The sequence below is a fragment of the Phodopus roborovskii genome, unplaced genomic scaffold (assembly GCF_943737965.1).
Source record: "Phodopus roborovskii unplaced genomic scaffold, PHOROB, whole genome shotgun sequence".
NCBI classification, from domain to species: Eukaryota; Metazoa; Chordata; class Mammalia; order Rodentia; family Cricetidae; genus Phodopus; species Phodopus roborovskii.
Window position 1 is genome coordinate 3,848,379 of NW_026126469.1, and position 25,880 is coordinate 3,874,258.

Genomic DNA, 25,880 nt, shown 5'->3' on the forward strand with positions numbered 1-25,880 from the left:
GGAGGAATGAAGGGAGGAAGGGGTGGACAAACATAGCTGGTGGACAGAAAAACTTACATTGTGCTGCAGGGCAGAGGATTCTCAAAGTCACTAGACATCACATAACATAGGCCATCACAAACACATGCCTCGGGGTTGCCCAACTGTGATGTTTTTCCTAGCAGGGAAATCAGGCCAGAAGAAGGAAGCAGCAAAGAAGAGAAGGCAAGGAGGATATATTGGTTTATGCCTATAATCCCAGCACTCTGAGGGCCAAAGCAGGACTACCGAGAGATTAGCCATCCTAGGCTAGACTGGACTATAGTGAGACTGTTTCAAAAAATGGGGGAAAAAAGAAGGGACTGGAGAGATAGCTCAGTAGTTAAGAACACTGGCTGCTACAAAAAATTATCCAGGTGCACAAAGCATAAATAAAAAGGAAAAAACAATAAAAAAAAACTTTTTTCAGGCTGGGTGTTGGTGGTTCACACCTTAATCCCACCACTCAGGAGGCAGACGCAGGTGGATCTCTGTGAGTTCGAGACCAGCCTAGTCTACAGAGCTAGTTCCAGGACAGCCTCCAAAACCACAGAGAAACCCTGTCTCAAAAAACCAAAGGGGTAAAAAAAAATCCAAGTTTGATTTCCATCAGCTACATAGCAGATCACAACTATCTGCAACTTCAGTTTTAGGGGACCCAACACCCTCTTCTGGCCTCCACAGGCACTGTACATATGTGACACATGGAAATATAGGTATACAGGAAAAGCGCCTATACTCATAAAATTTTAAAAAGAAAAAAACTGAAAAAGAAAAAGGGGCTGGAGAAATGGCTCAGCAATCAAAACCACTTGTTGCTTCTGCAGAGAACCTGGTTCAAATCCCCACACCAACATGGTCCACATCATTCATAACTGCAGCTCCAGGGGAACCAATGCCCTCTTCTCATATCCTCAGGTACCAGGTACACATGTGATACACATACATATATGCAGACAAAATGCTTGTACACATAGAATAAACAAATCTTTCTTCTTTAAGTAGAAAAAAAAAGAGTCAAGGACAGAAGAGGAGGGCAGGCCAGGGCATTTGGAGAGACTCTGCTTCATTTCCCAAGGCTCAACACCAAGGTACCCTCCCTGTTCCATATTGTGCCTCATTACTTGGTATTCTTGCCTTCTTGACCTACCTCATACCAGCAGTCATCACATGAGAGCCCCCTCAGGTATGAGTCTTCTTATTTATTCAACAAGGCAACTCTCACCTGAAGTTGACAGGCAGCAACCAGGGTCTCCTGCACATTGCTCAGGCTGAGCTCTAGTTCAGAAGTGTATATGAAATGCAGGATTTGGCACATGGCACTGTAAGACACACCATGGATCAGGACCTCTTCCTGCTCCATCTCCTTCAATCCCCCAGCAAACATTCCTCTGTAAGGCAAAGAGACAACACTTTGAGAGTTACTCACTCAGGACTTCAGGGTAGGCCACAAAAAGCATTCAGAAGGGACCAAGAACTTAACAGTCTGCATGCCAAACACTGATTGCTCTGAATAAACAGTAAGCAAAGGGGAGTCAGTATATGGAAGGACCCTGATCCAGCCATCCTGGAATCACTTGGCTCCCTGTCCATGGTCCCAGGAACCCTATATGCACTTTCTGGGAGCAGGCCATGCCTACTTTGCCTGCTGTATCATCTACCAGTACAGTTCTCAGGTCAGACAGCAATAGTTAAAGTATGGAAAGAATGTGCTAATGGCAAATAAGTAATAACAGAGTCACTGCATTCTATATATTTAATGAGTGCTTATCACATGTTGAGTACTGAGGCAGAATAGAAAGAGAAAATTAAGGGGATATAAAAAGGGTAAGGAGCCCTTCACATGGAATGTATTTTGCCTTTCTTGTTGACAGAGAGTCAAGAAGCTTCAATACAAACTAGTAAGGCAAACTTGTCTACAGAGCTATTAAATGTTTTCCTAAAGACATCTCAAACAAAGACATTAAAAACAACCAAGAGGGGCTGGACAGCTCAGCAGTTAAGAGCACTGGCTGCTCTTTCTAGAGAACCTGAGTTAATTCCCAGCACTCACATGGCAGCTCACAATTGTCTGTAGTTCCAGTTCCAGAAGATCTAACACCTTCACACAAACATGCAGGCAAAACATCAATGCATACAGAGTAAAAACAAATAAACCATTGAAAAATATTAAACAACAGCAAAGAAGCCTGGTGTAGTGGCACACACCTTTAATCCCAGTGCTAGGGAGACACAGGCAGATGAATCTCTGTGAGTTATAGGCCAGCCTGCTCTACATAATGAGTTCTAGGACAGTCAGGGCTACATAGAAGTCTGTCCCAAAAACAAACAAAAAAACAAACAAACAAACAAACAAACTAAACCCAACAATAAATGAATTATGCTTACTTAGGGCCAAACTGTTTGAAACCTTCAGTTTAACTATATTAGCACCTCTCTCCCAAAAAACAATGTACCTCATAAAATCATTTTTTTAAAGATTTATTTATTTATTATGTATGCAGTGTTCTGTCTGCATGTATGCCAGCCAGCCAGAAGAGGGCATCAGAACTCATTACAGATGGTTGTGAGCCACCATGTGGTTGCTAGGAATTGAACTCAGGACCTTTGGAAGAGCAGTCAGTGCTCTTAACCTCTGAGCCATCTCTCCAGCCCCTCATAAAATCATTTTATAACTCTATTTACAAAAGGAAATTCAAAGAGAAGTAGACAGTAAGCCAGGCCATGTGTTTTACTTCTTTACTTACTTTATGTGAGAGAGTGCATGTGCATGCATGTTATAGTGCACACGTAGAGTACAATTTGCAGGAGTCAGTTCTCTCCTTCCACCATGTGAGTCCCAGGACTGAATTCAGGCCTTCAGGCTTTGTGGCTGAAGAAGCCTAACTTAACATCAGTGCAGCCATGACAGGCTGCCTAACAATACTGGGACTAGGCCTCACCCTTACAATAACCAGGAAAAACCAGACTGTACCCTGCAACTGATCAATCAGAATTGAGACAAACAAGGACTAAATGCTCAAGAACATTAAGAATAGCTTACCTAACTGGTACATAGGTTGCCAGTTTCCTTGCAGCAACCCCAGTACCAATCCCTCTTCCCACTCCTATCCAATCAGGAGTTCAACCCCCATCTGAATCCAGAATTCCCCTACCACTCAACCCCCATTCTTTACTCCTTAAAACCCTGCCACAGTTGAATTCAATGCTCTCCCTGATCCAAACACTGTGTTGGAACAGATACAAAGTCCAAACTTGAGCTTGTAATAAAGGCTCTTTGTTTTTGCATATGAACTCGGACTGCTGGTGGTCTCTGGGGGATTCATGATGTGGGCTTGAGTGGCAAGGGCCACTGCCTGCAGAACTATCTCTCTGGCCTGAATTTTATTTAACTTTTAAGCTTTACTTAAAATTTAAGTTTTATTTATTCTTAAACTATTATAGTAAATTATATCTTTTGAGCTACATCACTTAGCCACAAAAAAATCAAATACAGTGACCATAAAAAAATGACACATAAGTTTGAGGCCAGCCTGGTCTACAGAGCTAGTTCCAGAACAGGCTCCAAAGCTATACAGAGAAACCCGTCTCAAAAAACAAAAAGAAAAAAAAAAACCCTGACACTTCAGCATGACTATACCTTAAGAAATCCTTGTCTTGCCTACATGATGGCACATGCCTTTAATCCCAGCACTCAAGAGGCAAAACAAAACAACAACAACCAAAAAACCTTGTCTTGTGCACTATTCTCTTCTTTCCCTCAATTTCCATGATTCAGCCTAATGTATGTATTCTCCCTTATCTTTATAAACTCACTAGCTTGATTTCACTTTGACTCCTCAAATTCTTTCCTATAGTACAGTTATAACTGGAAGCCAGACCCAAAGGAGAAAAGGAACTCTTCAAGCTGCTGACGGCAGTGCTAGGCTTGGCCCCTGGCTACCACTGACAGTATCTTTGAAGTAAACTACTAAAGTTCTGGCATATACATTATACATTAAATTTTTTTCTTGAGATTCTATTTATTTATTTACTTATTTTTTATTTTTTTGAGACAGGGTCTTACTATGTAGTTTGGCCTGTCCTGGACCTCTCTCAGCAGATCAGGCTGACCTTGAACTCATAGATATCGATGCCTGCCTTTGTCTCCCAAGTCCTGGGATTAAAGGTGTGTGTAACCACCACCTGGAAAAATTGTATTAATTTTTATGTAAATATTGGCTGAATGTACATCTCTGAACTATACGGTCCAGTGTCCTCTGGGATCAGAAGAGGGAGTCTGATCCCCTGAGACTTTAGTTACAGACAGTTATGAGCTGTAGAGAATTGAACCTGGGTCCTCTGGAAGAGCAGCTTCTTAATTGCTGAGCCATCTCTCCTGCCTCCTGACATACATATTTAATGATGACAAAGGAGGAAGACAGGTTTAGTAGCAGAATGCTTATCTAGAATTGGAATGCACAAAGCCTTAGGTGCCATTTCCAGCACAGAGGTGGGAAGGAAAAAGGAAAATTGGGAAGATGGTAGCTGTTTGGACTGGGACACTCTCGGGAAGTGAGACCCACAAAAAGAGCTGAGTGCAGCACATCTAAAGTAGAACACGGCTTCCCAGATGAGGAGACAGACACACAGATTCAGGGTTTTTAAAGAGCTTTCTGTTCTATACAGCCAACACAAGAAGTAAGGAGGAGGTAAGATGGGGCCAGACCAGCAGGCAGAGCCCAGATGTATCTCCAGGGCAGAACTGAATGTGTACTTGAATCTCAGTAAGTCAAGATGCTACTGTAGAGGAATTTTTATATAAAGTAGCCTAGAAAGGAGAGGCTGAAAACCAGTTACATAGAAGGCTCTTCTTGGGCCTGGCAAGGACACTGTTATTGAACTGCAGCTGAAATGCCAGGGTACAGCTAAGAGCCTGCTAACAAACTGATTCCAGGAGTACCTGGGGGACATAAAGCCCTTTGTGGGGCAAAGCAGCTGGGTAGATGGAGAAAAATTCAGGAAGAACTGGTTTAAACAAAATAATTGGGGGGGGGGGGGCTACCATGTCAATGTAAGACATTTGAGCAGAGATACAACTGGTTTTTCTTTGGACCACCAGCTTCTGAATAATGTCATAGTTTTTTTTTTTTTTTTTTTATTATGAAAGCTTGACCTTAGATTAGACTTGTTCCTAACTAGGTCTTAAAACTTATAACCCACTTATATTAATCTATGTCTTGTCACATGGGTCATTACCTCTCCTTAATACTGCATATCTAACTTCCTCTGTGTCTGACAAACATCCTTAGCCTCTTAATTCTTTCCCTGGAGTTCCTATCTCTCCCTGTATCTATCCTCTCCTGCCTAGCTATTGGCCATTCGGCTCTTTATTAAACTAATCCAGACAGGCAGTGGTGGCACACGCGTTTAGTCCTAGCACTTGGGAGGTAGAGACAGACAGATCTCAGTGAGTTGTGGTGAAATCCCTCTAAAACTTGTCTCCTAAGGTTGCTTCGCAACCCAACCCTCCAGGGTCACCCCGACTCTGCATTTTACTATGTGTAGCTTTGGATCCTATCCTGGAGTTTGCTCTGTATGTAAAACAGCTTGGCCTCAAACTCACAGAGATCCACCTGCATCTGCCTCCAGAGAGCTGGGATTAAAGGCATACACAAAAAACCGCCCAGCTTTACTTTGTTTTTACTTCAGATATCAGAAAACCATTTCTTACATATCATTATCTAGTACAGTGATTCTCAACTTTCCTAATCCTGTTACCCTTTAGTACAGTTCTTCACATTATGGTGATCCCCCCAACTATAAAATTATTTTCAAATAAATAGAAACAAAAAAAAAAACCCCAAAAATTATTTTCATTGCTACTTCTTAACTGTAATTTTGCTACTGTTATGAATTGTAATGTAAATATCTGTGCTTTCCAATGGTCTTCAGTGACCCTTTTGGGTCCTTCACCCCTTGAAAAGGAGTCTTCCACAGGTTGAGACCTCTGCTCTAACAGAACAGAAACATCGCCTCCAGAAAGAAGAGGCGGCGCTTACAAGATTCTTCAAGGCCCATCCCCCAGCTTTTAGAAGCAGTAAACTTGTGCTGAAGAGGAGGAGATTCTTACAGGCTGGACCAGTGGAGTAGCCTCAAGTTGTGCAGAGTATGGGGTTGCTGCTTTTGGAAGTGATCATCCATGCTAGGGCAGGCTTTTCAATGATGTAACTGTTTTTGAGTCATCCTCACTCTTCGAAGTCATCAGTCACTTTGCCAACTCCAACTAAAGTACATTTAGGGTTATTTCACATAATGAATATGGCTCTACCCCCACATCATATCATAACTAGTAAAATTAATTTTCACAAATGTGAATGCTGGACCAAAAAGTTGACATGCATTCTTAATTCAACAGTCCTATCCACCTGATCTTCCATCATTCCCCACACTGGAGCTAGGAACCTGACCCCCAAGCCATCTACAAACATGCTAAGAGCCAGAAAATACAGGCTCTAACTCTGCCACCATGAGAATATTATCATAAATAGAATTTTAAAAATCTTATCACATTGTTAAAAGTCATTCCAATAGTCTCTCTGAACAATCTAGAATTCTGCTAGTTTTCTGCTATAACCTCTATTGGACGAGAGGTCTTTTCAAGGGTGAAGTCAATTTTCTTCCCTCCTCTCCTGAAGATTTCTGACCTGTAGAAATTTGGCAGGTTTTGGTTTAGATGGATTTTTATTTTTGTTTTTTTTTTTTTTTCTGATTTTTTATGTTTTTGTTTTAAGTCCAGCTCTCTCTATATAGCTCCAGCTATGTTGGAACTTGCTATGTAGACCAGGCTCACCTTGAACTCAGAGATCTGCCTGCCTCTTCCTCCTAAGTAAGTGCTGGGTTTAAAGGTGTGCACTACCATGCTTGGCTAAGAAATTTGGTTTTAGGTTATTTTTTTGTTACTTATTTATTTATTTATTTATGTGGTTTTTTTCGAGACAGGGTTTCTCTGTTTTGCTTTGGAGCCTGTCCTGGAACTTGCTCTGTAGACCAGGCTGGCCTCAAACTCACAGAAATCTGCCTGCCTCTGCTTCCCGGGTGCTGGGATTAAGGGTGTGCGCCACCAACGCCAGGCTTAATTTTATTTTTTAAGATAATTCAAAACTATGTAGTCCATGTTGTACAGTACCATGTCTAGCTATTTATTTTAAGTGTAATCAAATATATATGTTTCAATTCTTGTCACTATGTTTCTGTCAAACTTAGAATGACTTTTCCCTCTGAGATTATATTAGCAAATACTTCTCTGTATCTCCCTCTAGTTTGCTATTTAATGTTAAACACTTAAATTCAGGCTTGAGGGCTGGAGAGATGGTATAGTGGTAATGATCAGATTCCCAACTCAACAAAAAAAGTTGGGTACTGCAACAAGAGACCACTTCAAAAACTGGAACAAGATGAAGAGACAAGAAAGAAGTCTAAGAGGTTAACCTTTTTCCTCTACATGGGTAGACACCAGACACCCTCACATACATCAGATTGATGGTGTAGCCCTAAGAGAGCACCTGTCTAGCATCTAGCATGTGCCAAGACTGCTGGGTATGATCCTTAGCACTGTAAAACAAAACTATTGATCACTTGGCACTAACATTTGTATAAGCAAGCAACAAACAAGGGTCCAACTGTGTTCTTCCAGTCACAATGGTGATATCTATTGTCTCTCCCTTGATTTATAGTAATTTTTGTGATGTGCAAAGTTCCTGTTATATTTGTAATATTTCTGAACCTCCTGGCTTTTTCTATATTTCCTTCTCTTTCATCAAAAAAAAAAAAAGTTTCAAATCCTACACATTCATAGGACAGGGCTAATCTCCTTTCATTACTGTTGCATCAACAATATCCTGACCATTGCTTGCTTTTTCTTTTCAAGTTTATAAAAAGTTTGTGCAATTATCCCCAATAAACCCTCTTGGGAACATAGTGAACATTCAGATTAATGCAGAGAACTAGCTCTTTGCAAGGAACACAATGGCCCTTTTCTATGTCTAGTTATGCTTGGGTTCTCTTTCAGAGGCCTGGCGTACTTCCAAAGTCCTACATACTAAGCCCAAGTTAAACTCATTTCCAGATTCTCCACATGTAGCCAGCCTCTTGCCATTTCTCTTTGCTTTGTAGTTTGAACTTTTCAGAACTACAGCAGCGTAGACTTACTTCCCTTGTTGACTTCTCTGCCTAGACCTCCAAGGTGCTGATAGCAGTGCCCTGAGCACTGTCCCTGAGCAGTTGTGGGCATGGCTCACATACTCCTAAGCCTATCTTTCCAGAAACAGAAGCTGGAGAAATGCTTCCAGTTTTAAGCTAGCCTAGTCCATATACAGAGTTCTAGCTAACCAAGACTACATAAAAAGGCCTTTTGTCCCAAAACAAACAAACAAACAAACAAAATTAAATCAAATTTAAAAACAGGGCCAGGGCCATTAATGATGGTACAGACTTTTAATCCTACCCCTCAAAGACACAGGCCAGCCTGGGCTAAATAGTGACACTCAAATCTAAAAAACAAAACAAAAAGCAGCAGCAGATGTGGTAGTTCACATTTGTTATCTCAGCACAAGTCTGAGAATAGCTGGAGCTACATACCAAGTAGGTCATCTTGAGCTAAAAAACCTAAGACCCTATCACCAAAAAACAAAAACTTAAAACCAGACATGGTACTGCAGGCTTATAATCCAAGATTATAATGGAGGCATAATTAAGGAGTTCAAAACCAGACTGGGCTGCAAAAAAAAAGAAAGCAGTAGTAATAGTAATAGAAGAAGCTACCACATGGGAATGAGGGTTGTGGGAGGAGACTCTGAGACATTTGAAAGCTATTAAAACTCAGTATGGGTGAGGGGGTTCTGGAGAAATGACTCAGGTTAAGAGCACTGGCGGCTCTTCCAGAGGTCCTAAATTCAATTCCCAGCAACCACATAGTGGCTCACAACAACCTGTAATGAGATCTGATTGGTGCCCTCTTCTGGCAGGCAGGCAGAACATACGTGTAGGCAGAACACTGTGTATAATAAATAAACAAATCTTAAAAAAAAAAAAAAAAAAAAAAGAACAGTATCAGGTGAAATCATACAATTCAGCATAAATTTTCCTTTCCCGCCTCCCTTTTGGAAAAGGGTCTCAGGTAACGCAGGTTGGCCCAGAACCCAATATGTAACTGAGGATGACCTGATCTTCCTGCCTCCACTACTCACCCAAGTACCAGCATGCCCCATTTGCATGGTACTTAATGAAGATCAAGAGCTTCACACATGCTAGGCAAACATTCCACCAAGTTATATCCTCAGCCCAGCTAAGTTCTGAGGCAGAAAATGATATCAGAGATGTACGAGAACACCCTTAGACAAATCAGAGTATTTAGGGATAAAATGTGAGGATCAAGCCAGGTGTAATGGTGCACAGCTTTAAACCCAGAACTCAAGAGCTATGTTTCTGTGAGTTGAAGGCCAGTCTGGTCTATAGAGCAAGATCCAGGCCATCCAAAGCTACATAGTAAAATTCTGCCTCAAAAAACAAAAACAGAAAAGTCTTGCTATCTGGCCTTTCCTCTGAGATAAATCTTAAACAATGTTCACAAATGATGACCCAGGCTGATGGCAAAGCACTTTGTCTTTTAGCCGTTATGCAGAATCAACATATTTCAAAAATAAAAACCAATAGGAAAAAAAAAATCCCCAAAGAAAAATAATACACATATATATCTTTTTTGTTTTATTTTTACTTCTAGCAAAACGTAACAATGAAAAAAATGATGTTTGCCAGGCATGGTGGTACATGCCTTTAATCCCAAAACTCAGGAAGCAGAGGCAGGTGGATCTCTGTGAGTCTGAGTCCAGCCTGGTCTACAAACAGTTCCAGGACAGCCAGAGCTACTACACAGAATCCTGTGTTGAACTCCCCCCCCCCAAAAAAAATGCCTGGTTTTTTTTTTTTTTTTTTTTTTTTGTGAAGCATCTCCCTCTGTAGCCCAGGGTGGCCTCAAATTCATAATCCTCCTGCCTCAGCCTCCTGAATGCTAAGATTACAAACAAATACCACCATAGTAGGTTCATTTAATTCTTTATTTATATGATTTACCACTTTCTTATAACTCAATTTATGGTAAAAATATACACTTAAAAGAAGCTAGAGATAGAATTCAGAGGTATAATGTTGGCCTAGCATGCATGGTTCTCTAGCATGATAAAGAAAAACCAACCAAACAAACAAACAAACAAACAAAAAAACCAACCAACCAACTTGCCACATAAGACACTTCAAAGAGCCAAGCAGCAGTGGCCTACACCTTTAATCTCAGCACTCGGGGGCAGAAGCAGTCCAACAGGTACAGGACTCCTGCAGCTGAGCTGGTGCTGCTGAGACCAGTGATGGGGGCAGAGCCCACTATCACTTCTTACCCTCATGTACTCTCTCCTGAGTACTGGACTAAAGGAGTGTGCCACCAAGCTCAGCCTGCGGTAGCTCCTTTTAGTCATCAATGTAACTAGATTAAGGATACCTTTTCTAGCAGAGACTGACATGAATGAACTAAATGGACTAAATGGGGCAGATCCAATCTCATCTCTTGACTTTGGACATAGGAACTCTGGCCTTTGCCTTTACATCAAACTCCTTGAGGTTCTCAAGACATGAGCTTCATACTGCAAATTACACAACCTTCCTGTTTGAAGCACTCAGATTGCCTTGAGCCACACTATTGGAATGCCATGATTTTTCAGGGTTAGACTGCCTGTCATAGAGTTTGTCAGTCTCTACAATAACAAGTCAGTTTTCCCACTCTTCACCGACACAGCTACATCATGTTGATTCTGCCTGTATGGAGAATGCTGACTGACAATACAAGTCAGGAACTAACAGGAAGGATGAGGGACTCTAGCTCCTAGTTCTTCCCAATGTGCCAAATACTGACATGGGGTCATGCAAGAAGCGTATTAGAAAGGTCAAAATGACTATGATCAAAACACATTATTTACATGTATGAGAGTATCATAATGAAACCCATTAATAAAAACAACTAAAAAAATAAACATGGCTTACCTGAAGTAATCACATGATGCAGCCAGCAAAATTCGATGAGCCTCAATGTGTCTCCCTTCTACCACCAGGACAACATCAAAGAGGATCCCACTGTCTCTCAGAGCAAGCAGGCCCCGGAGCAGGGCCTGGGAGTGCTGTGTGCTTCGATAGGTACTGCTGACACAGTGTGAGTGGGAGGGCTGTGTTGGCAGCTTGCACAGCTGGGCAAATTCCTGCTCCTCTGCCATCCTGACAGCCACAGCAGCCCTCACCAGTGTAGTCAGCTGCAAGACAGAGGGGACAAGGAGTGAGCACATAGGAAGCGGCACAATGCCTCAGGCTGATGGTACTGAGTCTATAGCACCTGCTACAGTGACTGCCCTGTGATCCCAAAGCCTCTAAGGGGATCCAATGCCCTCTTCTGGCTTCCACAGGCAACAGGCATGAATGTGGTGCACAGACATACATATAGGCAAAACACCCATGTACATAAAATAAAATAAAAAAAAAAAATCTTTTGCTGAATGTCATGGCACATGCCTGCAATCCTGGCACTTGGGAGACAAAACCAGGTGAAGTTCTGTGAGTTCAAGTCCAGCCTGGTCTATAGAGGGAGTTCCAGGACAGCCAGTTACAGAACTCACAGTACATGCTCTTAACCTTTGAGCCATCCTCTAGTCCTACCCACCTCCCCAAAGATTTTTGTTGTTTTTTTCCAAGACAGGATTTCTCTGTAACTGGCTGTCCTGGAACTCCCTCTATAGACCAAACGGGGCGAAAAAAAAGCAATAAATATTACCTTCTAAAGCTGGGTATGGTGGCTCAGACCTTTAATCCCAGCCCTAGGGCGGCAGAGGCAGATGGATCTCTGTGAGTTCAAGACCAGCCTGATCTATATAGTAAGTTCCAGGACAGCTAGGGCTATGTAGAAAAGACCTTGCCTACTACAAATATCCTTTTGCCAACACACACACACACACACACACACACAGAGAGAGAGAGAGAGAGAGAGAGAGAGAGAGAGAGATCAGAAACAACTGTGCAGTCAGCTACTAGGGGTCAGGAAGCAACCAGCCTGGAGGTTAAGATAGGGCCTGTGACCAACTTTATGTTCTTTTAGCACAGGTCAGTCATTTAGGCCAAGAGCCTTCTCTACCTCATGCCAACTTACTTACCATCTCCAGTTCCCTAGTGTATCTTTAATAATAAAATGAAAACAAGGGTCAGTGCAGTGGGTCAGTGGGCAAAGATATTAGCCCTGTGAGTCTGGCAACCTGAGTTCAATGCCTGGAACCCACACAAAGATGGAAGGAAAGACTTGACTCCACACATACACTGTTTTGCATGTGCACACACACAATGGCAATAAGTAAGTGAAGTTTACAGATTTATTTTTGTGGTGTGTGTGTGTGTGTGTGTGTGTGTGTGTATGCACGCCCTCAGAGGTAAGAAGAAGGTGTTAGATCCTCTGGAATGCAGTTGTGAGCCATCAGCTGAGGAGCTGGGAACAGAACCCAGGTCCTTTGAAAGAGCAGTAAGTACTTCCACTACTGAACTCCAAATATGTACATTTTAAAATGAAAAAACAAATGTTAACACAAAACTAGACAAAAAAGCCTTCTTACTACTGCAGGGGGACACCTCTCCCTACCACAAACCTTCTCTGCTGGACCTTTACACCCTCAAGCCTCTGCGGCCTCCCATCACACATGTCATCTCTCCTTGTCTCCTGGGTGTAAGACCTGTGGGCTTACCCACATTTTCCTTCTAACCTGACCTGGTTGCTTTCTCACAAGACCCTAGAGATGGTTAGAGCTGTCCCACCATCTATCTCTGAGTTAAGATCTTTCTAGCTTAGAAACTCTGCTTTATAATAAGGCCTCCTCTCCTGACCTCTTCCTCTCCTTCAATCCATCCATTTCCCCAGGACATAAATTCCCAATGGCTCTCCAGAAAGAATTCCTTTCAACTGGTGGTTTGGCTTTGTCAATTGTATACCACATTTTCTATGTGAAACCTCATAGCCTCAATGACAAACCCCACCCCCTTCCAGATAGGATTTCTGTGTAGTCCTGGAACTAGCTCCGTAGACCAGGCTGGCCTCAAACTCACAGAGATCCACCTGCCTCTGCCTCCCAAGTGCTGGGACTAAAGGTGTGCCCACCATGCCCTGCCCAGCTTCTCTTTTCCTTTTTAAGCTTGTGTTTTGTGAGATCCTTTGGTCTTGACTCTTCAGGATCTTGCATAGCCATTCTCTTATTTTTCCAGTCAGTTTGGAGTCAGAGCATAGGAATGTTGTACTAACAGATTTTTCTCTCACTTCATTCTCTCCAGGCTCTTCTGTTCAGGATGGACAGGAAACCAGAAATGCTCTATGACAGCCGCCATCCTCTGAACAGGACCAGGTCTGTTTCTCATAATCCCATTCTGGCCATGATGTAGCTGATCACATCTACCTGGCACCTTTATACAATCCCAACAAACATGCGCTGGTGGTGAACCTGTCTATCTCTACACTTGAAAGCCTGTTGCACAAGCAACTCAGGATTAGTTCTTATAGCCACATCTGATAACCATAAATTCTGGGTACTTGTCTGCTAGCTCCAAACCTCAGCTTCCTCATCACCACCACAAATATTTGGTCAGAAGAGCTTCCTCACCTGTAGGTGACTATGAGGACTAATTGCCTTAACAGACACTGACCCTAACCCCATGAGTGGGAGGAGGCACAATCGTCAGCTGAGCAGCCTGTCTGTCCTCTTGGAAAGGGGGATGCCATCCACTTTCTAAACAGCCACAAGAACGAGTAAAACAAGCCAAACTCAGAAGTACTGATATAAGAGGACAAGTTTGAAGCCAGCCCGGAATATGTAGATTTGTCATAATTAAATAAATAAAGAAGAAAGAGGTAGGACTAGAGATAAGGCTCAGAAAAACTATTCTTGCAGAGAACTAGAGTTTGGTTCCCAGCACCCACATCCGGTGGCTCTGTTCCAGGGGTCCCGATGACCTCTGCAGGCCTCCAGTGCAACTTCACTCCTTGACGAAGGCACACATACAGATACTTTTAAAAAGACAGACTGCAAATCTACAATATTACTCCCGCTTTCCATTAGCTTCTGCTTGTAACTTCAGGCTCCTCCCACAGTCCATTGTATAAACAAACATGTTTGACTTAAGGGATCCTATTTGATCCTGTCAAAACATCTTATTTTCCTCCCATCGTTTGCTGCTGCAGTTGTGCACTGAAAATTACTTTAGAGCAATCTTCAACTTAGCGTGTATTGAAAAGGCATCCTCAACCCTCTGTAGGGCTCCTATTCAGTATACGTCCACAATGCACCCCAATCCTCAGCAGTACCACAGAAGATAAGCAACAAAAGAAAAACCAGCAGCTTGGAAAGAGCAGAGGAGGGAGTGGGTCCTTACTTCAAAGGAGGAAATCTTCAAGGGGTGCTGACGTGCTCAGTGGCTTGTTTCCCAGGGAGCATCTCGGAGCTCGGCCTGACCCTAGAAAGCAGTCTTGGGCAAAAGGTGGCCCCGTTGCGCCCTGCTCGCTCGATTCGTTTGGCCCGACAGGATCTAAAATGATCCAAACTAGTACAACCCGAGGATTTTGCACTGACAACGCGAACTCTCCCGCTTCTGGACAACCGCAGCAGTGGCTTTAGAGTCTGAGGTCACTCCAGGCGCGGCAGCCAGGCCCGCCCCGGCGCCTGTTGCAATCACTGTTCACGTAGCCTCGAGGGTCGGGGACTGGCCGGAGGCCACACTCGGACCTGCGGCTAGCAACAGAGCCTGGCCGATCCAGCTGAGACAGCCACGGGCCGTCTCATCCGCGCGAAAGCCTCGGCCGCCCCCACCACGGCGCCAGGCCCGTGCCGTACGCCCGGGGGTCGCCCCCCACCGAGCCCTCGCCACGTCAGGCAATCACTGCGCCCGCCCTAAGCGCCCGCGGCTCTTGGCCCCGTCCCCACTCCCGCCGCCGCCGTCCCCGCTCCCGCTCCCTTCCCCGCGTGCAGCGCGAGCTCGGCGACGCAGGGCGGCCGGACCCACACGACACACGCCTCGCAGCTGACCTGGTGCTGCCGCAAGCTGAGGCCGCTCTCGCAGCAGGCGGGAGGCCGGAGGCGAGGGCGGAGCCTCACCGTCACGCGGGACACCGCGCAGGCGCACATTGGCAGGGGCGGGGCTAGGCCGAAGGGCCTGAAATGGGCTTCCAGGTTGGGATTGCTGGTCTTGCAAGCGCCAGCCATGAGGTTCCCTTTGGAGGTGCAAATCTGCGTCCTCCTTTCCCTTTCTCCTTGCCTCAGTCTTATCCTCACTCATTCTCTCGTTCATAGCTTTTCTGTTCACAGCCATTCATTTACCATCTCACTCATTCCGCCTCCTTTCATTCATTTCTTCGTTTCTCCCTCTATTACTTCATTCATTGCTTCACTAGTTCCCTCCTCATTCCAGGCCTTCCTCTCTCAGTAGCTCTCACCCTCATTAATTGTCTTCCTTTCCCTTGACCTGATGATTCTCTGGGTTTCCTCAGTGTCAGTTGTTAAGTTCCCCTTTTCATTTCTGGTTTTGTTAGTTTCTGCCTTTTGGTTAGTTTGGATAAAGGTTTCTCTATTTTGTTGAATTTCTCAAAGAACCAATTCTTTGTCTCACTGATTCTTTGCATTGTTTTCTTTGTTTCTATTTTATTGATTAGCCCTCAATTTGACTATTGCCATCTACTCCTCCTGGATGAGTTTGCTTCTTTATGTTCTAGAACTTTCAGTTGTTCTGTTAATTCACTAGTGTGGGATTTTTCCAGTTCCTTTATGTGGGCTTTGGGGCTATGAACTTTCCTTTTAGCACTGCTTTCATTGTGTCCCATAAGTTTGGGTATGTTATACAGTCATTTTCATTAAATTTTAGGAAGTCTTTAATTTATTTATTTATTTTTCCTTGACCCAGTGGTGATTCAGTTAAATTTCCATGTGTTTGTGGGCTTTCTGAAGTTAATGTTACTGTCAAATTCTAACTTTAAACCATGGTGATATAATAAGAAACATGGGGTTATTCCAGGTTTTTTCTTTGTTTGTTTGTTTGTTTTGTTTTGTTTTTGTATCTGTTGAGGTTTGCTTTGTTACTGAGTTAGGCAGTTTTTGAGAAGGTTCCATGTGCTGCTAAGAAGGTGATATATTCTTTTGTGTTTGGGTGAAATGTTCTGTAAGAATGAAAAATACAGCCAATGACCCCAGGAAGCTAGAAATTTAAACCTTAAATTCCAGACCCTGCTCTCAGCCAGTAAATAGGGGAAAGGTCACATTCTTTGCTGTACTCACAGGACCTGTGAGTATGTGAGCTTTGTCGCCCCACCCAGAAACCTCCAGGGCTATAGGAAACTGATTGGTCTATAAAGCACGGGCTTGGATGGTTTAAATTGATTGTTCTGCACTGCTCAGGCTCTGGATACTATGAGATGATTGGTTTAAGATGCGTGGGCTTTGTTGTAATCCTATAAAAGCTTCTGCCCTCGTGGTACTTAGCCCTCTGCCCCTGTGTGGCGCATGACTGTGGACCCCAGTGCACTTGGAATATAAAAGACCTCATGCTTTTACATCAAGACTGCTTCTCTTGAGTGATTTGGGGTGTCGCCTTTCCTGAGTGGGAGTGTGAACGTCTCTGCTCTGTGGGTCTTTCAGTTCTATAGATTTCTGTTAAGTCCATTTCTCTGTTAAGCTTTTGTCTGGTAGATCTGTCCAGTGGTGAGAGTTGGGTGTTGAAGTCTCTCACTATTAGTTTGTGGGGCTTGATTTGTGATTTAAGCTTTAGTAATGTTTCTTTTACAAATGTGGGGCATAGATGTTCAGAATTGAGATTTCCTCTTGCTGGATTTTTCCTGTGATGAATATGAAATGTTCTTCTTTATCTCTTTTGGTTTGTTTTGGTTTGAAGTCCATGTAGGATAGCTACATCAACTTGTTTCTTAGGTCCATTTGATTGGAAAAAAATTTTTCCAAACCCTTAACTCTGAGGTAATGTCTGTCTTTGAGGTTGAGGTATGTCTCTTATATGCAGAAGAAGGATGGATTCTCTTTTCATATCTAATCTATTAGCCTGTGTCTTTTTATAGGTGAATTGAAACCATTTATATTAATGGATATTAATGACCAGTAATTGCTAGACCCTATTACTTTTGTTTTTGTTGGTGGTGATGGCATTGTGTGTTCAATTCCCTTCTTTGGGATTTGCTGCTGTATGCTCACCTGTTGCCTGTGTTCTTGTGGATGTAGCTGACTTCCTTGGGTTGGCGTTTTCCTTTTAGTACTTTCTGTAGGGCTGGGTTTGTGGAAAGGTATTGTTTAAATCTGGTTTTATTATGGAATATCTTGTTTTCTCCCTCTATGGTTATTGAAAGCTTTGCTGTGTATAGTAGTCTGAGCTGGTATCTGTGGTCCCTTAGTATCTGCATAATGTCTATCCAGGATCATCTGGCTTTCATCGTTTCCATTTAAAAGTCAGGTGTAATTCTGATAGGTCTGCCTTTATATGTTACCTGGCCTTAATATTCTTTCTTTATTCTGTATGTTGTTTTGATTATTATGTGGCAAAGGGACTTTGTTTTCCTTTTTGGTCCAGTCTATTTGGTATTCTGTAAGCTTCTTGTACTTTCATAGGCATGTCATCTTCTTTAGGTTAGGAATTTTCTTCTATAATTTTGTTGAATATATTTTCTGTGCCCTTGAGTTGGACTTCTTCTATCCCTATTATTCTTAGGTTCAGTCTTCTCATGGTGTCCCAGATTTCATGGATATTTTGTGTTAAGAATCTGTCGGATTTAACATTTTCTTTGACTGATTAATCTATTTCCTCTGTCGTATCTTCAATACCTGAAATTCTCTCTTCCATCTGTTGTATTCTGTTATTTATGCTTGCATTTGTGATTCCTGATTGTTTACCCAGATTTTCCATTTCCAGAATTCCCTTGGCTTGTATTTTCTTTATTGCCCCTATTTCAGATTTCAAGTCTTGAATAATTTCCTTCACTTTTTTGATTGTTTTTTTCTTGGTCTTTAAGAAATTTGTCTTTTCCTCCATTTTCATTTCCTCTTTAAGGGTCTCAATCATCCTCATAAAGTTATTTTTAAGGTCATTTTCTTCTATTTCATCTATGTTAGGATGTTCAGGTCTTGCTGTTGTATCAACAATAGTTTCTAGGTGGTGCCATATTGTTGAATGTGTTTTTTTGTTTGTTTTGTTTTGCTTTTTATTTTTCGAGACAGGGTTTCTCTATTGTTTTGGAACCGATCCTGGAACTTGCTCTGTAGACCAGGCTGGCCTGGAACTCACAGAGACCCACCTGCATCTGCCTCCCAAGTGCAAGAGGTTACTTGGTCTTATTGTTAGGATGGAGGTTGGTTCTGGGAGGAACTGATTAACAGTCCCTCAAAAATAAGACATAAAAATCAAAGGTCCTGAAACAGGTATAAAGATAACTGTAGTGGTCATGATATGAGGAGGATAACAGGAGTACTCTAGGTAGGCCAGCTTAGGACCCCAAAAAACAAGATAAAAGGTACAAATAGCTATTAATGGTCCATGCTAGCTAAGTCAGATAAAGCAAACTCAAGACTCCCTCTCCAATGAAAGCATATACAGAGTGCTGTTACCCTTAGAGAGCTTCTCAACTTTAGGGCACTTAAACACTTCTATAAGTGTTCATGTCCCCCCCCCTCCTTTTTTTTAAATTTGGTTTTTCAAGACAGGGTATATTCATGCATCTTTGTCTTAGTTATTTTTCTATTGCTGGGATAAAACAGCATGACTGAGGCAACTTAGAGAAGGAAGGGTTGGTTTTGCCTCTGGTTCCAGAAGGATAAGAGTCTATCATGGCAGGGAAATGTGGCAGCAAGTACCAGGTATGGCAGCAAGACATCTGAGAGGAACATCTCAAACCACAAACAGGAAACAGAGTGAAATGGGAAGCAAGTAGCTTTTGAAACCCAAAGCCTGCCCACACAATGTATTTTCTCCAACAAGACCACAAATAAGACCTAAACCTCCCCAAACAGCATCACCAACTGCAAACTAGGTATCCAAAATCCCAAAAATGCAGGGGACACCTCATTCAAACTACTACAATTTTGTATATCTGATTATAATAGATTGAAGTCCTCATTTAAAAGGCAGAGGAAAGAGGGCTAAAAACAATCTTGCCTCTTTCCTAATCTAACCTGGGAAGGAATAACAGGAGAGAGTACTGACAATATAACAAAATAGATTAAAGGGAGAAAATAAAAATAAATTTATGGCAGGCCTTTAATCCCAACATATCTGGATGCAGAGAGATCTCTGAGTTTGAGGCCAACCTGCTTTACATATTGAGTTCACATAAAAACGAATATAACAACAACAGTAATAATAAACTTACAAAGAAGGAACCATGTCTTGTAGGAAAGAATAAGCTTTCCTTAGTTGGGCATTGATGCACAACATAAACAAAGCCCACAAATTCACTTACCTTTGCCTATGATCCTTACTCACTTGCAAAACCAACCTTTCATCCCATCTAAGATCCTGGGAGACACCTTCCTTTTCTTATTGCTGTTTTCCACTAGAAAGTTTTGTATGTTTGGGCTGGAGAGATGGTTTGATGGTTAAAAGCTCACACTATTCTTGCTGAGGACTCTCTCACACTCATGTGCAAGCACACAGATACATACATACAACTGAAAAAATAACAAATCTTTAACATTTTGATCGTCAATAAGAGACACTGGAAGTCTAACCTTTCTCAGAAAGGTTAGAGCAAGGCTCTGTCTTCAGGAACTTAAATGAGAGAGCAAACAATGCCTGTAAGCACAGGATTCTCCTACCCATTGCCCCATAAAAACTCCAGGACTACTTCCCCTGAGGAGGAGTGCTCTCTGAGGTGCATTGTCTTTAATCCAGTGTAGCAAGTCTGAACTTCAATAAAACTATCTACTCCATGGACCTCTGTCTCTTGTTTGTTACTAAAGTTAACAGGTAGCATGACCTCCAAGCCCTAACATTGAGATGGATACTGTTGCTGAGGGGCTTGGCCAGGCCCACATTTTCTAGAGTGTACTATTGCTTACTTGCTCCCTCACACTATAAACTCTTGACTGTTTGCTCTACTACTGCATGGCATTGAAGTTATTCTGTTTTGTGAACATACAAACTGAGTCTGCTGCTGGGGTAGACAGCAGAGGGAACTAGAATCCTCCCTGGAACATCCTCTCTTAGTTCACAGGTGCTGTAGCCTCACAAACCAGGCCACATACACCCCTGAGACCTTTCTCTCCAGCAAATGTGTGACAGGTCACCTGCTGGGACCCTGAACATTCCTCTTTTCAAAGCTCTCACAAAATGCTGGCTCTTTACCCTCCGACCTCCCTTGTGCCCCCACTCTGCCACAGGAATCGCAGACGACCTGACCACAGCCTGTTGAAAGGAACATCACTCCTCCCTTAGAAACCTGTAAGAACAGAACTCAGTTTGCTAAAAGCCCCATGTGGAGTTTATTGATAGAGGGGAGAGAAAGGGGGGTAGCTGGTGGCCAACCGAAAGCAGGAGAGAGAGAGAGAGAGAGAGAGAGAGAGAGAGAGAGAGAGAGAGAGAGAGAGAGAGGAGCGAAGGAGCAAGAGCCAAAGAGAGTATGACATGGCCATGAGTGTCCCGCCCATCGTCGGGGGCGGGGTCAGCGACTGCTGGTTCCCAACACTAATAAGTCTTTTTTTTTTTTTTTTTTTTTTTCTCAGACCACCTCTCATCTCTTTTGGATAATAGTCTCAGGTCTTGAGGAACTTGTTTGGTCTCAAAACTCAACAAAGGGCTGACTGGCTGACTGACGGAGGTGCCTATTTAACATATCGAAGCAGACCTGACCACCAGGTTCTCCCAGCATTCCTCAGTCTGGTGATATCCACTCTGGACTCTCCCAGATGTCCCTGCCTCTGGCTGTGCTCTCCCTTTTATCTACAATAAACCGTCTCCTCCACCATATGAGAAACCTGCCTGACTCCATTTTGAAGGCAGGAGCCATTATTCTGTATTTTTAAAAAAATGTTTCTATTTAGTGTGACAGTTGAGTTGATCTCCGTTTTCTAGAACCTGACCTTCCCCCAAACCATGACCTTGATTTGTTTTTGAGAATAACCTTACCCTTCCAGACCCCTCCTTAATCACGTGGTGGATGATCACTGTTGTGCCCAGGCTCTGAATCTGCCAAAATCACCAAGAGACCTGATCCAATGCAAAAGCAAAGAGTCTTTAATTTTACGAGTTAACTCCAGTTCCCCATCCACCCAACACAGCAGGTGAAACAGGAGGACCCCAAGCAGCAGTGGGGCAGGGCAAACATTGGAGTAGAGCAAGGAGGGTGCCTGGGGGTCCGCTAGTTACATAGTAACAGTGTCAGGATTGGTGCACCTCCAGGTGTGGGCAACTTGTCCTGAGTTGATTGGTCAGCTGTAGCTGCAGAAATGTTGCTATGCCTAGAGGCCATCCCAGGGCAGTTGCTTTGCTCTGCATTCCACAATTATCAGTAAAGCACATCCAGAGCCCGCCCACTAACTTCTGATTGGTTTACTGCCACAAGGAGGTATCAGGCAAGGTCTTAGGCTCAGCACACCCTGCTGATTTAGTGACCTTCTACAGCCTGTCATGGCTGCCAAAACAGGGGGCTGGGTGAGGGCCTAGGCTGTTCAATCACATGATTTTTTTTCAAGATTTTTTTTTTTATTTCCTTATTGCCCCATTGTCTCCCTTCTGTAAAACCACTCGTGATTTTACTCCTTAAAAGGGGCCCAAGATGGGGGTGGGGTTGAAGCTGGGAATGGGCGGAGTGAGCGGAGTGGGAGGAGGAACTAGGATTGGAATGTAAAAAATAAATTAATTAAAAAAGAGTGCCAAGGGGTGGGGGGAAGAGGAGAATTTGGGCTTGCTCTCTTCAACCTGACTTGCACTGACCAGCTCTTGGGTTCACCCCAATAAAAAGAAAGCTTGTGGGGTTGGAGAGATGGCTCAGAGGTTAAGAGTACTGAGTGTTCTTCCAGAGGTCCAGAATTCAACTCCTGCAAACACACAGTGGCTCACAACTCTATGATGAGATCTGGTGCCCTCTTCTGGTGTGAAGGCACACAAAATACTATACATAATAAGTAAATAAATGTTTAAAAAAATCAAGCTTCCTTCAAGTTTCTCTCAAATTATGCTAGTGATCCTATTCTCACGTTGGGATTAAAATTTTCTGGAGAGCCTCCCAGCAAGATTCAGACCACCCACCCAAATTCTCCGGGCTGCTTTCACTTCATGGACTATCAGGGTGACCGTTCATACTGAGAAAAGCAGCAAGCATCTTCGGAGGCCTCCTGGTGAGTTGTAGTCTTGTTCTGGTTCTGGGTATTTTGTTTGTTTTTCAAGACAGGGTTTCTGTGTAGCTTTGTAGACCAGGCTGGTCTTGAACTCACAGAGATCCATCTGCTTCTGCCTCCTGAGTGCTATTCAACATATGGCAGGCACCTAGTCATACCATTTCTGTAAAAAAAGAACCTGTGATTTCAGGAATGACAACCAAGAACTTCTGCAGGTATCAGATCCCATCACTATTGGAAGACTTAAGCTTCACTTAGTGAACAGAATAGAATTACTAGGGGAAATGAGATCACAAGGAACTGTAGTATTTTCTCTAGAAACTCCCTGAGAATTCATTTATCTGCACAAGAGCTGCTCAAGTAGCCCTGGTTAGATCCAGCTGTTACCAAGCTACAATACCTGCTGCAGCAGCCCTCCTGCCCCATCCCAAAGACCTCTCTACGCACTGTGAGTCCCTGGCTCACAGGTAACCAGGTACCAAGGGCTCTTAGAGGAGAGCTTGTAATAAATGGGGTACTGGTGGCTGTAATATCTGTTCCCCATCCTCTTCCCTGACTCCTGCTTGTGCTGTGGAGGGTACTTCCTCCCCCTCTTCAGAAAGGTGTTGGGGAAAACTCCCATTTGTGCCAGAGGACTCTGATTTCCTCTCTTCAGAGCCCCCAGTGTTAGGTCCCAAAGAAATCAGGAAAAGTCTCATTCAATAACTGTGGCTCTTCCCAGTACTACTCACTCTGCTCCTTAGCCTAAACCTCTCCATCCCAGAGGTTGAACTTAACTTCACTCCCTTCAGATTCTCTTTTCTATATAAATTCAGCCATTTGGCTACACACTCCCTTGGTCCCCTTGGCTCCCCGTCTTTTCTCTTCCTCTCTTGCACCCCCACAGCACACACGCTTTTTTTTATGGCCCAGTCTGTTCTGCTAGCAGTGTTCAGACTAGACTCTTCCAAATGCCTGTCTGTGCTCTCCCTTATATCTACAATGAACCTTTTCCTCAGCCATACCTACCATACCTAGGATAGTCATATCCTCAGTTACATTTACCCACCATACTGTCTGTCTCTGGTGCAGAGGCCCTGCCATGCTGCCCATGATGCTGAATGAATCTTGTGGCGTCAGGGAACAATTGGAGACTCTCAGGAAGACTCCCATCTCTGCTGTGACCTTTCAAGACTGGCTTCTTATTCCATATTGCTTTCTTTCTTCAGGGCTGGGAAAGAACTGAGAGCCTCACAAGGGCTCTGGCCCACACCTGGATCTACTGCCACCCCTGACCATGATCCCAGAGGCTTTATCCAAATTTCTCATGCTTGACATTGAAAAAACTACTCTGAAAATCTCCTAAACATCCTGTCTTTGAAACTGATTCTCCTTTATACAATTTCATTCATTTTCTTTCTCACAAAATCCACAATAATTCTTTTTTTTTTTTTTTTTTTTAACTTGTTTCTTTTGTTTTTGCAGTGGTAGGGGTTAAACCCCGGGGCTTTGTGCATGGTTAGCAAGTACTTGTGATCATGGTCTAGCTGTACTCCATCGTAAGTCTGCTTCTTAGTTTCTTTCTTTTCTCCCTGGTTGCTTTGAGGCAGGGTCCCACTCTTCAGCTTATGGTGACATGTAATCCAATGTGGTGGCTTCAAATTTGTGATAATGCCTTCTGCCAACTTTCCAAGTATTGGGATTATAGTCATCAGCCACCGAGCCCAGGTAAACTTTTATTTTTTAACCTGAATTAATATGTGTACAAGAGTTATAGTTTTATATGGGTGCCCATAAAGATGGCTGCACTGCATCTTGGCACAAGGGCAGAGAGTTCAAAGCTGTCAGCAAGTCATAAGACCTAAAGGTCAAAGGTGTGGCTATTCCTGACCTCACGGCTAGGGAACAAGAAGTTGGAGCTAGGTGTTTGCAGCCGTGACTGCGCCGCCGCTGCTCTCTAACGCCAGCGCTGCCTCTCGCTTGCCGAGCTCCGAAGGAGAAGGGGATTAAGGAAGGAGGTGCTTATACCGTGGCTTGTACAAAGCAGACTGCCCGGAAATCCACCGGTGGTAAAGTACCCAGGAAACAACTGGCTACAAAAGCCGATCGCAAGAGTGCGCCCTCTACTGGAGAGCTGAAGAAACCTCATCGTTACAATCCTGGTACTGTGGCATTCCGTGAAATCAGACGCTATCAGAAATCCACTGAACTTCTGATTCGCAAGCTCCCCTTCCAGCGTCTGGTGCGAGAAATTGCTCAGGACTTCAAAACAGATCTGCGCTTCCAGAGTGCAGCTATTGGTGCTTTGCAGGAGGCAAGTGAGGCCTATCTGGTTGGCCATTTGAAGATACCAACCTGTGTGCTATCCATGACAAACGTGTAACAATTATGCCAAAAGATACCCAGCTAGCATGCCGCATTCGCGGAGAACGTGCTTAAGAGTCCACTATGAGGGGAAACATTTCATTCTCAAAAATTTTTTTCCTCTTCTTCCTGTTATCCGTAGTTCTGAATGTTAGATATTTTTTCTATGGGGGGTCAAAAGGTACCTAAGTATATGATTGCGAGTGGAAAAATAGGGGACAGAAATCAGGTATTGACAGTTTTTCCGTTTTCATTTGTGTGTGAATTTTTAATATAAATGCAAGATGTAAAGCATTAATGCAAGCTTTACACTGAAAATGTTTCAGTGAACACTTTCAACAGTTCAACTTTATAACAATTATAAATAAACCTGTTAAAATCTTCTGGACAATGCCAGCATTTGGATTTTTTAAAAATAAGTAAATTTCTTATTGACGGCAACTAAATGGTGTTTGTAGCACTTTTATCATACAGTAGACTCCATCCATTCACTATACTTTTCTAACTGAGTTGTCCTACACGCAAGTACATGTTTTTAATGTTGTCTGTCTTCTGTGCTGTTCCTGTAAGTTTGCTATTAAAATACATTAAACTAAAATGTTGGAGCTAAAATGTGAACCCTTAGAATAAGTGAGGAAGAAAAGTCTGTTTGTTCTGTATGCATGATACTGTGTCCCCCTTTTTGGATAAGGTATACAAGAGTGGTGAAAAATAAACTCGTGGCATTTCAGTATTGATTGATCTGCCTTCCTGACCTTTATTCTGTCTCTCTGTCTTTCTTTATTGTCTATAGCTAGCATTTCCCTCATCCACACTCCACAACTCAGGTATGGACTTGGGGCCGCTTGGCTGGCTCCAATTACAGCCCCACAAAAACCACTCCCGACAGTTTTATCAAAATTTGAAAGCTGAAATTATAGCTGCATGTGATGATTCATATCTTTAACGTCAGTATTTGGGATGTAGAACCAGGTAGATCTCTCTCTGTGAATTCAAAGCCAGCCTAATCTACATAGTGGGTTCCAGATCAGCCAGGGCTACATAGTGAAATCCTGTATTAGAGGGGATGAGGAATTAAAATTATATGTAAAATGT

General features: G+C 43.1%; 1 protein-coding gene and 1 pseudogene across 1 annotated transcript in view; one reads left to right on the top strand and one right to left on the bottom strand.

Moving 5' to 3' along the window:
• The window catches only part of Klhl22 (kelch like family member 22), a 36,678-nt gene extending 21,446 nt beyond the window's left edge, over positions 1 to 15,232 (bottom strand). The window contains exons 1-3 of the mRNA XM_051191086.1: positions 15,147 to 15,232; positions 11,089 to 11,351; positions 1,244 to 1,409 (exon numbers count right to left, since the gene is read on the bottom strand). Of these exons, the coding sequence (XP_051047043.1) occupies positions 1,244 to 1,409; positions 11,089 to 11,315 (393 nt within the window). The 5' untranslated portion in view covers positions 11,316 to 11,351; positions 15,147 to 15,232. The remainder of the gene's footprint in view (positions 1 to 1,243; positions 1,410 to 11,088; positions 11,352 to 15,146) is intronic.
• An 8,860-nt stretch (positions 15,233 to 24,092) lies between these two features.
• On the top strand, positions 24,093 to 25,165 carry LOC127227069 (histone H3.3C-like; annotated as a pseudogene).
• The last annotated feature ends 715 nt before the right edge of the window (positions 25,166 to 25,880 follow it).